We start from the raw sequence: 15,553 nt of genomic DNA, 5'->3' as shown, positions 1-15,553 counted from the left end.
TTGTCACACAATCAATGTACCTGATGTTATCTGCTTAATAACCACTCTCTATTCACACTCACTGTCTGCTACCATAAACCCCTGACCTATAGGCTGCTGTCATTTAACTTATCCAGCCAAGAAGGCACTCACTTTTTTCACTGTTTGTTTATCAGTCAAGCTACAGCTGTTGTTTAAGTTATTGTATTGTACACATGCAGCTATGTCTGAACACAGATTAGTTTTATTTGGCTTTCTAGAGAAATGGTCTCAATGATGCTTTCCCCACAGGTTGCTGAGCTGGAGCTGCTTCATGCTGACCTGTAAAAGAGCTGGAGGTGGAGAGAGACTTGCAGACATTATAAGATTTCAGCGTCACTGCTGTGACATCCTCAGGATTTGGAGTAGCAGACCCTGCACCTCTTCGTCCATTCGGCCCTGTTGGGCAACACACACACCAGTGTAAGAAAAGGACATTTCTACACTGTATTCTACATTGGTTCCTTGTTATATGAGCACAGGCAGAACCCCCATAACGGGCTCTATAGGTGTACCCACTCATCCTTGCAGATCAGCAGACTGAAATTTGCAGGTTTGGCCAAGGACAGACCCACTAAAGCAGGCCATAAACAACAAAACCTGCTTCTGACCTCAATCAAGAGGGGCCAATGGGGTACTGACACTACCACTGAAACGAGATGCCAACCGAGTATGGCAAGCCATCTCCAAGCTGCCTCTTGCGCTATTTAGGAGGTAGAGGCTTTTGCAGATTATACTGCTTATAAAGATTGCACAGATTGACTGTAACGCTATAGGCCTGTTCCAAAGTTTGAAAACAGACCCAGGAGAGAAGTTCTGTGCCCATGTACACTCTGTACACTGCTCAATGCCAGATGCTGCAGAATGAGAGATTAGGCACACTGGACAGCCTATCCCATATACCCAACCTGCCAAAGAGATAACGCAGCAGTTCTCTTAGAGGTCAACGACACCTGAGCAATCTCTTATTACAACCAACATGACAAAAGAAATAGCTAATGTGTACACCTTAGTTGTGGAATATGATGGTACTGCCGAGAGAGAGAGTGAGTCGAGCTCCTTTTTCCTGCACCTCTTCTGAAATTTCATCCGCAGAGATGGTGGACAGATCATTCCTGCTCTTAATTGTCAGCACAAACTCAAATCCAGCGGTCAGTGCCATTCACAGTCCACACTACAAGTGGCTGTCCAGCAAGTTGAACCTTGACAATTGTATTGATCCATCCTGAGGCAGGCCCCACAAATACACTCACAGGGAAACCTTTTTCACATCTCATAACAAAAAGTTGAAGTCTTAATTTGTGGCGTGTATGTATGCATTCAACTCACCTGTACAGCTGCCAGTAAGTGCGAACGGTACACAGTCACCACCTGTTTGTGCTTTCTTTCCCAATCCTGCAAAAAGGTCACAGAAAATGTTACCATCATGTGAAGATTTAAGTGTATGTTTTCATTTTTATAAATAATGGTTGATATATACTGAAGACAGAAAAAAAGTCTTTTAGAAATCAGATTTTTTTTGCTCTTCACACATCGCTAATTACAATATTCTCCTTACCTGGAGCTGCTGGGTAAGAATGGCGATCCTGTTCTGCAATGCCATTTGCTGCCCAGGGTTACCATGATGGGTAGATGAGGAGGAGGAGGTGATGCCCAGAGGAGGTGACAGAGCTCCCAGGGCCTCCTTTAGCCGAAACATCTCCTTGGACAGCTCTGTTATCTGCACGAAGACAGAGACATCAATTTGGCCACCTTAAAGGTGCTCCAACAGCAGTTGTTTCAACTGGTTATCTAAACTCTTACCTTGCGGTCCTTCTCCTTGACCAGGCCCTGGGATTCCTGGATGCCCTTGTGGAGCTCCTGGATGTGGCTGGATTGGGCCTGTAATTCAGCTAGCTGCTTCTGCACCGTGGCCAGCTGGGACTCCGCGACCTGCCGCTCACTCTTGTTAAAGAGAGCCTCTCGCTGCACCTGGAATACCTAGACCAGAAAAACAACCAGTGGGCCTCTGTCACTTCAGCAAGGCTGTCTATGTTTGGTCACACATTCAGATGCTCTCTGCTTATATAGAAGACGTTGGAGGCTGATCCAGGAGCACTGGAGTTTGATATTTAAAGGGGAATTTCAGTTGCTGCTATAATTGATATTGACAGCTTCATACTGACAAACATCCACGCTTGCCTGGTAGAAAAGCTTCTCAACTACTCTGCTGGTTGTCTTCAACATTTCCATATTAACAACTCATGCTATACTTCACGATTTAGTGAATGAACAAACTCTCTCTCTTCTATATTTCCTGTTTTCACTTCCTGAGTAAAATCTAAAATATTTCTTCAAAATCATTATTTCCAAAACCACTGTTGTCTAAGTTTTTGTTACCATGGGAACATGTCCCAGTTTCCCATGGTATCTATACACATTTGCTTTTGTTGCCATGTTTAACTATTTTTGTTTCAGGTAAGTGTAACTTTATTACTGGCACTAATTTACATACGTGTGTGTGTGTAAGCAACACTAAATTCAAATGTTGGATTTGTGTTCTAAAGGCCATGTTTTTGTAATAAAATACCAAGTACATAAAAGCCATATTAATATCCTACTCTGTATGAAAATGTGCCCCCGTATTAACCTCTGTGTTTGCCAACGTGAGTCAGAGAGGCAATTACCTAGTTTACAAAGTGAGTTTTTATATCTGACTGGAAAAGACTTTAGGAGTGTCATTAGTAGCTTATAGTGCACATACAACACTGAGTCTCAATAAGCACATGTACAGAGGGATCAATGAAACACAGACGGACTGAATAGAGAAAGTAATACACATAATGAATAATGAAGAGGCAGTAAAAAGGCCTTCATGGAACACGGCTCACTTTGTGGCAGACACAATAACATCTGATGTGGTTTCTCTCACACACACACACACACACACACACACACACACACACACACACACACACACACACACACACACACACACCTCAGTGCAAGTCTTCTCATGTTTGCGAGTAAGATCGTTGAAACGGGCTGTGGTGGCGTTGATCTCGGCCTGCAGAGAGAGCCGTAGGGCCTCGTGGTCCTCTTTGGAGATCAGACCCTGTTCTGCAGCCTTCTGAGACTTCAGCTCTCTCAGCTCCATCTCCTTCTCACTCAGAGCCTCCTGAGCCGCTGCTGCACTGCTCTCACTGGCCTGCAGGGAGTGCTGGAGCTCTGCCTAAGAGGCAGGAAGCACATGGATGATAATGATAATGTACACTCTGACCAGTTAGAAGTTACAGCAAAAAAATTATCCTACATCTTAAGTTAAATAAATCATGTAACAACCCATTGGATTATCAGAAATATGCATTGCAACAAAGCTGAAAACTGTGCTGATCTGCAATGCTATGCTCTTAGTCCTGTTAAGATTAGAATTCTTTCTAGTCCTACTAACTAACTTTCACTTTTTCAGTAAAAAAAACACTAGATAATGATCAACAATTAACGTTAACGTACCACCTTGTCAATCAAAACCAGACCACCAACAGCTAAATACAGCTGCTAACTTATTTTGTTCTAAACTAAACTAAATCTCAGCTAAGGACCAGCCCTTTTTGCCTCTTCTGGATTATTAGATGAATGAAGTAAGAGCATGTAGTACAATGAGAAATGGCTTAATATGAAGTAGAAGTCTGAGTCTGGAAGATTTGCTATTGCTGCTGACCGTGACTTTATCATGCTCCTCTTTAGGTACGGCATCCTGCATGGCCTGCAGTTTGGCCTCCAGTCTGGCAGCCTGCTCCTCAGCCCGACCACGAAGGGTCTTCTCCTCCTGGAGCTCCTGCAGCGTCTGAGCTAGCTGCTCTGACACTGCAGACAGCGCCTCCTTATGTTTTGAGAGTGGCACTGCATCTTTCAGCTGCAGGGCGTCCTGTGCGCGGCCCTCCTGCTCAGCACACAGACAGTCCAGAGCCTGGGCAGCTTCCTGCCTCGCCACCTCCAGTTCTTCTCTCACTGCGGCCATGGTGCGTCTGGAGTGCTCTGATTGGGCAGAGGCATGATCATTCACAAAATGGACAGAAACGTCTATAATGTTAAATGACTTTGTTACTTTAAGTAGACAAAAACAACACTGCATACCTGACATGCCTGAGGGCTCTGAGCTCTCTGAATGTTCCTCATCTTCTTCTTCCTCCTCTTCCTCATCTCTGCGTGGAGGAGGCCTGAGTCTCTCTAGATCCAGGAGAGCATTGTTGAGCCTTCGAGCCACGTCCGCCCTCTCCCTGGCCAGCTGCTCACACTGGAGCCCCAGAGTCACCTGCACCTCCTCCAACTCCGAGCGAGGCACACACTTTCTCAGCTCCCCCTCTAGCTCTCCCAAACGCTCCTGGAGACGACGGACCTGATCTCCATCTCCTGCTGCTCCTCCCTCTTTCCCCGACGTCTTGCTCTTTGCCAGGGCTGCCTCCAACTCAGCCACTTTGTCACGGAGGCCCTTCACTGTTTCCGTCTCTTCTCCTTCGACGCCTTTCTCCCCGTCTTCTTTGGTAGACTCTCTCTGGGACAGAGCAGCACGGAGTTCCTCTACTTTCTCTGTCAGCTGTTTGATTGTGTCACTGTCCTGGCTCCTCTGACTGGCTGCCTCACCCTGTGTCTTAGCTAGCTCCTCCTCTAGCTCCGTCACCCTCGTTCTTAGCTGCTGTGCCTCCTGGCTTGGAGACCCCTCTGGAGCCCCAGCCCCAGCACCTGCTGCGGCAGTTTCCCCTTCACCACACTCCACAGAAAACACCCCAAGGCTCATCTGCTCCTTAAGCTCTTCCAGCTCAGACTGGGAGGAGGCCAACTGCTCCTTAAGCCCTTGCAACTTCTCTTTCAGAGCCTTCAAACTCTCTGCATCAGCACATCCTTCCTGAGACTTCTCATCCCCACTGCAGAACAAGACAACGATTAGCAATCTTTCATGCACTAACTCAAACAATAAAAATATCATATCATAACCCCATTCCAGGGGTTATTTCCAGTACTGATCAATATGTAGATAATATCCTGGAATAACAAATTATGATTTAGTCCAAAAGATGTCAGAAAATAGTGAAAAATGACCATCACAGTTTCTTGAAAGAGACTGTGACATTCTCATATTGCTTGAATTGTCCGACAAACAGTCCAAAACCCCAAATATATTCAATTTACAAACACATAAAGAGAGAAAAGTATCAAATGTTCCTATTTGAGAAGGTAAAACAAACAAATATTTGGACTTTTAACACACATTAACCCTATTAGTATTGAAGCATACAACTGCAACCTGTGATAATACAAATACACATATAGTCCTCGGTATAGCAGTTAAGCAACAAAGATTGTAGAAAAACAAGAATGATCATGTAATAGAGGTCAAGACACCATCTCATACATGATGTCATGATGCAAAGGTATGCACATCATCATAAAGGCCTGATCTAATACAGTAGTGTTGTGTGAATGTGATCTGTGATGGCCACTTCAGTTTGTATCAATTGACCAATCTTACCCCTCCTCTGCCACGCTGGAGGCCTCGTCTGAAGCCTGGGCCTGAGAGAAGCGCTCCTGAAGGGCTTCAAACTCCTTCCTCAGGGTCTCATACTGAACTATGGGGACAAAGTCCGAGCTGGAGGTCTGCATGTCTGTGTCATCCTTCTCAAACATCTCCAGCATCTGTGCACAACACGGAGGGAATTAGAGTACCTTATGGAGGTTGTACAACTGTATTCACAGGCTAAACAGTACTATTAAACTGACCCTTATGTGTAAAATTGGTGGAGCTGCCCTTTGATTAACTAAGTTAGTATAGGTTATGGCATCTTCACCTGCCCTCCACCATTTAAATCAAAGCAGGAGGTTTTGGTTCTACTTTACTCTCTCTCTTTGCACTCACACTTTCCTGTCTGGCTCTTTTTCACAAAGCAGGGCAGGACTGAAGTTCTGGCCTAGGTCGATGCTATTCATACAATGGTGAACGAACCATAACCAGAACAGAATTCTAAGCACTTCAACCAGCACGACCCAGTTAGTGAAGAATGTTTACAAAACCCCCATGTCTGCATCTGATGCTGTTCTCTTTTATTTATACGTATATGAATGTAACTGCCTCACTGCATTAGTGTACCAGAGTGCGGCGTCATAAGGTTTAAGTGGTGATGACTAATGTTTGGGTCAGGGACATTCAGCCACTCCTGAACCAGCATCTTTATTTAATAATCACTTCACTATCAATGTATCCTCTTTAAAGAGGCCTGGGACTGTTTGTGTGCGTGTGAGTGAGGGAGTGAGTTAGTAAGTGAGAGAGAGAGAGAGAGATTGTTTGTGTGCTTTGTTAGTTGAATGAGTTTTTTTTTTCAGTTTATATGTGTGATTGGGTTTATATGTGTTCATACATTGGTTGTGTATTTGTGCATTAGTACTCTCCCTGACCTTACCTGCACTTTGAGAGCTAGTTCAGATTTGTGTGAGATAAGTTCCTCTATTTGTTTGCGCAGCTCAGCAACAATTCCTGGGTCTCCGGGGACAGGGGAGGGGTTGGCCGAGTCTGCGTCTCTTTGAGAAGTGGCCTCATCCTGAGCAGGCGAGGCTCTGGAGCGCTTGGAGAGCAGCATCTCTAAAGGGAAAGTTAAAGAGAAACCACAACTAAATCAGTCTGTGTAATAAATCAATTCCTGATGGGATAGAATGTCACACAGGAATGTCCATGTGGAACAGTGTGGTCACATGTATAGAAGTACATACATGCTCTCTGCCAGGGCCTGGGAAGTAGAGAGATTAGATTGCATACCTGGGAAGTCAAACATTTCATCCATGTCCTCAGCGGCCCCAATACCATGGCCTCCCTTCAGCTCCTCAAGCAGCTTGTCTCTCTCTGCCTCTGCCTCCTCTAGACGCTGCTTTAGTTGAGACAACTAGCGTGCGCGCACACACACACACACACACACACACACACACACACAGGTAAAAATGGTGGTTATAACAAGCAAACCTCAGTCTTCACAATTACGTTGGTTTCTTTAATAAAGATGCATACACACAGAGCTCTAGTGAGGCATAGGTTTACATAAAATCATGAAACATTTTGCAGAGACATAAATAACAATGGGTGTTTGCACCGCCTGCAGTGCAGTACCTCCTCCAAGGCAGAGAGGGCGCTCTGTTGCTGCTGCTCAAAGGCTTTGATCTTCTGGAGCAGACGGCCTCTCTCCAGACGCAGCCGTCGGATCTCCTCAAACACCTCCTCATCTTCTGGCTTACACAGACAACCACAAGAAATATGAAACCCTGATAAAGTCTGCATTTCGTGTACTATGAAGGACAAACAGCAACTATAACTAAACAAAAATCAAGCTTTCGAGTGCTAACCTGGGCTGATTGCTGTGTATCTGGAGGCTGGGGAGAGGGAGAAGAAGACTGGGGTTCAGGGGACTGGGCAGGTGGAGCAGAACTCCGGGGATGTGGAGAGGGTGGCAAACCCTGGATCTTTGTGATGGGAAAACAGAATAAAAAATATAAAAAGACAACATTTTCTATTCTCTTTAGTTAATTTATCAAGATGCAATGTTGACGGCCTACTACAGAGATCCTACCAAAGGGAAAATTGTCAAATTAGCATAATTATGGACACTCTTGTTTCGTTTGCTCTCACGTAGTAGTGGTAGTACTAGTAGACAGTGCTTCTTTTTAAAAGGTTGCGAACTGATGATGATAGGTGAATGTACTATACAAGCTAACAATACCATAAGGCTGGCCTCTACTTGTAAGGGGGAAAAAAAGTGTTTTTCAAACACTGAGATGTTTCTCACAGTACCTGCAAAGGAGAGCGGGGCGGTGGAGGAGCTTTCCGTTTTCGGGGGGTAGTGCCCCCTTGCACTGATGAGGCGCCTAAGGGGACTTGGGAGAGCTGCGTAGGGGTGGGAGGGGGATCACAGACAAGCAGAGGTCAAGCTTAAGATAAAACGGGATAATAGAGGAAACTAAGATGAGACAAAGGGTCAGCAACAAAGGGGAATGGAAGACAATGAAAAGAAAGCGGAAAACAAAAACAATGACCTCATATTGGAAAACATGCACAATGTGATCGGCCAAAACGGGCCATGATCTGATTTGATGGAGGGAGTGATCCAACACAGCTATGCAACATTACCTCCTCGTCTGTGCCCTCAGGAGCTACGAATGCAGAGGGAAAGAGACACACAGCAAGACACTTTAACCTCAAAAGCAATAGAGTTCAGCACACAGCTAGAGGCAAATGTGAATATGTGCACATACACAAGTATACATACACAGTACACTTCCTGCCGCTTTTCTAACATGTAGTTTATATTAGTACCATCCATGTATCTTGTAGTAAATCCACCAAAATCTCTAATTATAGAATAAAAACTGATGTGGTCAGGCATCATATGCACACCAAATTCTCTTCTTCATCTCCTTTTCAAACCAGCCACACATCTGTTGTCCATTTGTCAGCAATATCTTCGTTGGGAGATAAAAGTGGAACAAGCCATTCGTATTTTTTTGTTTTTTTAAACCCCACTTTACAATCACACCCAGCTGTCCTCCTGATCCAATTCCTCCTATTACAGTTGTTTCTTAGAGGAGCAGAGACAGAGCCAGGATCCAAAGCAGCACTCATACAGAAGCCATAAACTGAGTCTGATGATGTGTTAGATGTAGTTGCCATGTGTTTCAAATTAACGTGTTAGAATAACTGCTGTCACGACCTGTTTTGTTTATTCTGCTTGAAATTTGATTCATGATGATATGATAATAGAAAGAGTTTATTGTCAAAAGAGCCTTGTGAGATCTTCAATCGCTTCTATCCCTTCAAGTGAAAAAAAACTTCCGGCCTCATACTGTACCTTGAGGTGCTCCATCCTGCAATATTTGCATGATGCGTTGGTTTCCTGTGGTTACACTGTAGTCGGTGGCTTTGTGTCCAAGGGCGTCAACCAGCTGCGTGTTGGCCCCGCCTCTCAGTAGAGCTTCTACGGTGTCAACGCTGTCACTCTCACACGCCAGCATCAATGCAGACCTGCGATTTCAAACAAAATATCATAGTACAACAGGAAAAAACTAGTAGTGCAGTAGAATCACATACATCAATTTCAGATTCATTGGCCATTTCAAATCAATAGATCATCAGCATGTCAATCAGTAGAAACATAGTATGCTTAAACTCTATTTTCACTTTGGTCAAGGATTCCAAAGATACCAATCAGGTTGTGATTCAGGATGAATTGCAGGACAAAACATTGAAATGTTTCCATTTGGCGTAATGATGCGGCCTGAAAAAATGCCTCTAATCATCCCCTCAAGGAGATATCCAAAGCCAAACTGAAAGCTCCTGACCTTCATCCTTTCAAATCTACCCCATAGACTGCAGACTTGCTATGGGAATCCTTCCTGCATCCTGACCCAGACAACCCCACTGCTGTGAGAATAATCCTGCAGAGGTTTTTTGGTTCTATCTTGGCTAAGAAGGCTGTTTCATGCCCCAGTCTGCCCCAGCAGGCCTCCCACTGTCTGTCATTCCATCTGTCAACGCTTCAGCAGCAGCTACAAGAGAAGGATCCAGATCCAGTGGTCCTCATCAAACCCTGACTGCCACGCAGAAGACGAGCATCACAAAAAGTCCAGTACCTTCCCTGGTTGTCCTGTATGTTTGCATTGGCATCTCGACCCAACAGAAAGACACACAGCTCCACTCTACTCATCTGAGCTGCTAAAATCAAAGGGGTGGCCCCGTCCTGACAGAGAGATGCACACGATTATTGAAACATCATGGAGCAATGACACATACATTTGATAGTGTTATCTAAAGTACTAGGAACAGAGGTAAATAAACAATAAATCACTGAATATCATTTATTTGTTCATCTAACATAACAATTCAAAAACAATGTAATCCAAAATGCTGTAAATAAACTTCAATTTACCCCATCCTGGACATCCAGACTGGCTTTAAAATCCCACAGAGTCTCAGAGCAGGATAAGCAGCCACTGACCGCTACAGGAAATAATCAGAATTATGGTTAATATTAAAGGTTTACATACAGTATATACTTACATCATGAAATGCAATTGAAGTCTCTAAGGTGTGCAGTTTAGATGGTAGATCATAGATTTTTTTGTTAGGTAAGCTTCAGTGTTAAGTGTTCCTTTACATCTGTTTACTTTTCATACTTAAAATATGTTGGATGAGATCTATGAGAGGTCTTTGTTGTATGCAACGTTATGTTAAGTGACCAAACTGGTGTCATATTGTAGTTCTGAAATGTTACCTGCGTGATGAAGTGGTGTCCGACCAATGCTGTCGGTGCAATCTACTGCTAATCTCTCCTGTCAGGTCAAAAAGAAATAACGGCAAACAACAGGATAAACCATTTGTAAAACATGCAGTCTTAAAATTCATGCTTGCATTATTCTATTTATATTTTACAGTATTCGTTGGTTAACCTGGCTATGCTGTCATTTTACCTGTAAGAGTCTCTTTAAACACTCTGATTGGCCATTCTTGGCTGTGAGGTGAAGGGCGCTTAAGCCTGCAATCAGTTATAAAACAGACATTTATAAACAATCCATGACACGTGTGAGATTCAACAGCCTTGGCTTATAAGATAAAACTTTTATTTGATAATAAAATACCTTACCAGCGCCATCAGTGACGTTGACGTCTGCTCCGTGAGAGATGATGACCTCCAGACATTCTAGCCGGCCTCGCGATGCACAGAGGTGGAACCTACCAGACGGACGAAGGACAATACATGTCACTAGAGATTCCATTTAAAATGTCTGATTCCAGAGAATTGTTCAACTGCTGATTCCACTTTTAACTTTAGTTTGAGTTCAAGAGAATAAAAGCAATACAACTTTACCATTCACCAAAAAAGGATCAATGAGAAAAAAAAGATAAAGAATTGGATCAATATGCAGAATTCATAGTGGTATTAAGTGGAAATAATACAATCCTTTCAGTGCCAAACACGAATGGGTAGACTGGAAAGGAATATAAACGTAATGCAATTACTTCGAGTAAATGAATTCCTTCTCATGACTAAGAAAAACATTAGGTGCCCAACTTACGCTGACTTGCCTTCGGCATCCAGTTTGGTAGGACAGAGGCCTTTTTTGACGATGAGTGCGGAGACTTTGTCGGGCTCATTCTGTTCCACAGCCTGTAGGAGCCTCTCATCACTCTTACTCCAGTCCTGACTCTGAGGGGGCCAAGTCAAAGAACAGGTCACCACCCTGAACTGCCCCAATGGAAACTGATACCACACTGCATAACAAACAAAACAATGGATGACCGGGCAGCTGAAATAAATATAATGCAATGAGATACCAGTTTTACGAGTTAAAATAAACTACTTTTAAGACATATTATTTAAAAAAGAGGGATATTTCATTTCCTATTCCTGTGATTAGTGGATAGAGAGAGAAGATACCTACTGGTAGCGGCAGCAGGCTGAAACAAGGACAGAACCGCTTCATCAGGCTAAAAACTGGCTGCTGAGGATCCATACCACTAGCAGTGCATCACACACACACACGCGCACATACACACACACACAACTAAATACAGCTACAGAGAACCAAGCCACCGCTGTGTGTCCTGCCTGACAATACACACTGCCGCCTGGCTACATAACAAATACACACATTAACATTAGATACTGTAGAGAACTCTGCTACCCATAACTTTCTACCAGATACCCTTTAGATGTCACAGCAACGTCATAGTAGAGATCTATATACCGGAGAATTTATGCTATCCTAAAAATCACACCCCCAATGAAAATGAATAGCTTGCCACACAAAAACTCACACACACACACACACACAGTAGCACTGCTAAATGCTGTCCTCACAACGTCTCCCTGTGCAGTGCTCCCTGTCCGCATCCAAAACGCTACCCCATCATCCTGCCTCGGCTGCTAGCAGGGACATAGCCAGTCTGCCCACTGCAACTCAAACACTGCCAGCTCCTTCATTTCCTCACTGGCCTCCTTTCTCTAACCTAATTATTTCTCAGCAGCCTTCTTCTCTGTAGCAGGCGTCCTCCTTCTCTACAATAGTTTTTTGTCAGGTCCTGCACGGTACCCCCCCTGCCAGCGTCATACTGTAGATCTGTTTCTCTGCAGTTACAGAGCGGGGCCCGTGTGATGTGTGGACTCAGCAAAAAGGAGAAGAAACAAGCTAGCTCCCTTCTACCAGTTTGAAAGGGGCAGAGGGGACATAATGAAACACACAAACAAGCTGAAATTTAGTCTCTTAGGCAATGGGGAGGTGTATGTGTGTGGGAAACCCTGGGAGATATATGCATGATATTTATTAATCTATCTATCTTATCTGTCCATCTGACGGTTGGACTAACAATAATAATAATATAAGACACAACTTCACTGAGTGGCTATTAAGTTTAACTACTCATCTAAGGGGATCGTCCTTGTCACCATTGTTGTGTAACACTATAAGGGATTTCACTCACAGGCTGTAATGGTGCTAAAAGCATCACCAGGACCCAAATGCTCAGGCCACATTGTAGAGCCAGCGGTTGCTAGTTTATCTGCTTCTACCAGTGCTGCAAGGTCACTGACCCCAGTATGTCGGCCTTCAACAAGCAAGTGGTTACATGGAGCAGGCAAAAAAAGTAGAATCTTAAAAATATAGTACATTAGGAAACACGGTTACAACATTACATTACAACATTACAAAGCCCTTCAGAGTAGCATAGGGATGACAGCATGCACGTGTGAATAATTGAAGGCTACCTGAGATCACTGGTTATAGCAGCAGTCTGGAGACAGCCCTGCTCTCCTGCTGCTGCTCAGTGACACTGAATCCCAGTGCCCCCCAGACACACACACACACACACACACACACACACACACACACACACACACACACACACACACACCTGGGATCTATATAAATGACTACTTAATGTGGAGCAGGTGAACACTGTAATATTAGGTTAAAACACAGCTTGGTATGGCTTATAGCTCTAAATAGTTTGTAGCAAACAGGTGTACTACTTTTAAATGCATTCAATTGTAAAGCTCCACATGCCCTACAACAGATGGCTCTTACCTCATTTTTTTTAAACTTTGCCTTCAGACTCTTCATAATGGTTTGATAGCCTCTGTCTGAACAGGAACACTGCAATAAATAAGGCAAAGAAACAAACTTGAGTGTTATTATAAGTGACCAGGTCACTTATAATAACACACTCAAGTCACTGTGACCCATTATTTAGTCATCAACAGTGGTCCAAGCAACATGGCAACCTGTGGGTGCACCAATATTTTAGGAAATCATAACGAATGTACCAACGCCAGACTAACATAAACCCGAATGCCGTTAATGCAGTCACATGTATAAACTGACATGCAAAAACAGCCTACCTGTGGAGGAAAAGTCCAGCTCCAGGTGAGTGCTTCCTCTGTCCCATCAGCAGCTCACAGCAAAACACTGGAGTCACTGCGCTGCCTGGCGGACAGCACGAATGGATCCCGCCCCAATCGTAAATCAACCAATCAGCAATGCGCAAAAACGCCGGAATAACGTTTGATTGGCGATGATGGATGAAAATCGTTTCTGTCGCGTGCAGCACTGCCAGCACAACAAGCATTTTTAAAGCCGCGTGCTGAAGCGCAGAGCTGTCATTTAGTGTTTAACAAGCGGTTGTTAACTGTAGAGTAGCATTCTGTCATGTAACTTTGTCATTGTGTCGGTATCTCGAGCTCACACTTCAACACTGGACGGTTGTGGGAAAGTTCCTTATTTTGGTGACTTTGAACCAATCACTGAATGGTTAAAGTGAATTTAACCAATGGCAACACTGGAGGAGATGAACCCGGATCTCTAATACGTTTGAATTTTAATGAAACGAGAGGTTAGTGAAAAATAAATAAATAAAATATTAAGGTGCAGGGCTAATCTAAATGTTACTTTACTATGGGTGGTACTGAGCTCATACTTTATTAAATAGATATTTTACTAAAGCAATGGTATTAACGCCTCTGTTTATTTAAATGTTCCATCCACGTTGCCCGGTTATATCGTCGTGAATGGGTACTAGTGTTAATTAAGCTAGGCTGTTTTTTATTTTATTTTCACAAACAATGAAGTTATTTGAGACTTGCCTCTGTTGTCACTGCTAAAGGATGCAATACACACGAGCCACCAAATGAGGGCAGTAAATGCACGGCAGAGGAGACGAAGCCTCTTTTCCAGCCCCTAAATTTAAACGAAAGACCCATGATGCTCATATAAGATTAAATCAGAGATCCTCTATACTAAACCGTCTCTGGTTAAATTCATGGCTTTGAAAGATACCGTTTGTTGGCGTGTGTCAGGTTATTGTACATGCTGCCTATGGCCACGGATGCTCTACAGCATGTTTGTGTATAGGCCTACTATTCAGATTCATGAATGGTGCTGTTAAGCTGTGAAAGAGCAACAACTGAAAACGTGAAGTTGAGAGAAAATGTCACAGCCATATTTAGCCCTTTTTATAATGAGGGAGTCTTATTAATTCTCTGAATTATTCCACAGCGCCTTGTTGTTTCTGTTTGTTCTGATTCAATTAAACCATGGCTCTTATTCAACAGTGTTTATTTTGCATGAAAAACACAATGACTTTATACCTGTCTGTCTGCCTGTTTGTGATTATCTCTCACTGTGAGAAATCCTGATTTTCCATTTCTATTTTCCTCTCCCCCTGTCTTCCTCTTGCGAGTCTGACAGCTCTCTGATTTTCCATCTCTTGCTCAGTTTCAGTCTTTTCTTCCATAGGCTACGGTTCTGGCTCTCACCACAGCCATGATGGAAACAAAAATTAAATGTATGCTCAATATGTTACTGGGTTGTAGGGGGGTTAGAGGAGGTGTTAAGGCTAAGCGGATTGTGCAGATGAAAAACAGGAATGTATACCTGAGGGGAGGCTGAAGAGAAGTAAGATTACTGGTACATTCAAAGATATGACAAGATAAAAATGCTGTTGAATGGCAGATAAAGGGGTAGGCGGGGAGGAAGATGGGGGTGGATACAGGAAAGCTATACTGAGTCCCTAAAAAACCAAAAGATGTTATTTTCTTTAACATCTGAGGAAAGAGATCTTAACTTGTGGGAAGTTATGAGCTTACGGGATGTTGTATCAACTTGTGTTGTATCTTGTCCCAACAAGATCTGTATAAATGTATCGAATGAATGGATCTCACTCCCAGAAGACCTGTAGGACAACTTATTGATCTTGTTCCAACATGATAACTGGTTCTATGAATCTTGGTCCCGCAATATTTTGTTGTTCTCACAGTTTTGTTCTGTTAACGTTTGAAAGTGCAGTAAGAATAAGATATTAAGCATGTAGAGGAGTCGAGGGGTTTTCTTCCCTGGAGAACTTTTCCACAGGAACAAATTTAACGGGCCTTTGTTTTGGCTGATGTCATAAAATCGATCCGGTCTTCAAGTTTCCAGCTTCACCACCACTATAATGATGATTTAAATTGGACTGCAGGGACCTGCAAAG

General features: G+C 43.4%; 1 protein-coding gene across 1 annotated transcript; it reads right to left on the bottom strand.

Moving 5' to 3' along the window:
* Positions 1-3: 3 nt before the first annotated feature.
* Positions 4-13,149, bottom strand: ankrd24 (ankyrin repeat domain 24). Its single transcript, XM_078258164.1, has 22 exons — positions 13,114-13,149; positions 11,107-11,237; positions 10,674-10,762; positions 10,501-10,565; positions 10,305-10,362; positions 9,960-10,030; positions 9,664-9,770; positions 8,883-9,055; positions 8,165-8,187; positions 7,829-7,921; positions 7,384-7,494; positions 7,151-7,270; positions 6,806-6,929; positions 6,453-6,631; positions 5,528-5,691; positions 4,135-4,922; positions 3,725-4,035; positions 2,996-3,223; positions 1,822-1,998; positions 1,577-1,738; positions 1,348-1,413; positions 4-417 (listed from the first exon to the last, which is right to left on the bottom strand). Exons 1-22 carry the CDS (start codon positions 13,147-13,149, stop codon positions 355-357), a joined length of 3,339 nt encoding a protein of 1,112 aa, XP_078114290.1. The 3' UTR covers positions 4-354.
* Positions 13,150-15,553: the final 2,404 nt, after the last annotated feature.

This window comes from Sander vitreus, chromosome 9 (genome assembly GCF_031162955.1).
Source record: "Sander vitreus isolate 19-12246 chromosome 9, sanVit1, whole genome shotgun sequence".
Classification (NCBI taxonomy): domain Eukaryota; kingdom Metazoa; phylum Chordata; class Actinopteri; order Perciformes; family Percidae; genus Sander; species Sander vitreus.
Note: the sequence above shows the minus strand (reverse complement) of the source record. Positions and strands in the feature narration are given on the sequence as shown.

What these genes read in the sequence shown, in the direction of transcription:
- ankrd24 (XM_078258164.1), bottom strand. Translation starts at nt 13,149, where the DNA reads ATGAAGAGTCTGAAGGCAAAGTTTAAAAAAAATGAG. An exon ending in GCAGGATGGAGCACCTCAAG is followed by an intron (nt 8,188 to 8,882) that starts GTACAGTATGAG and finishes CTGCATTCGTAG; the next exon opens with CTCCTGAGGGCACAGACGAG. An exon ending in ATACACAGCAATCAGCCCAG is followed by an intron (nt 7,271 to 7,383) that starts GTTAGCACTCGA and finishes TGTCTGTGTAAG; the next exon opens with CCAGAAGATGAGGAGGTGTT.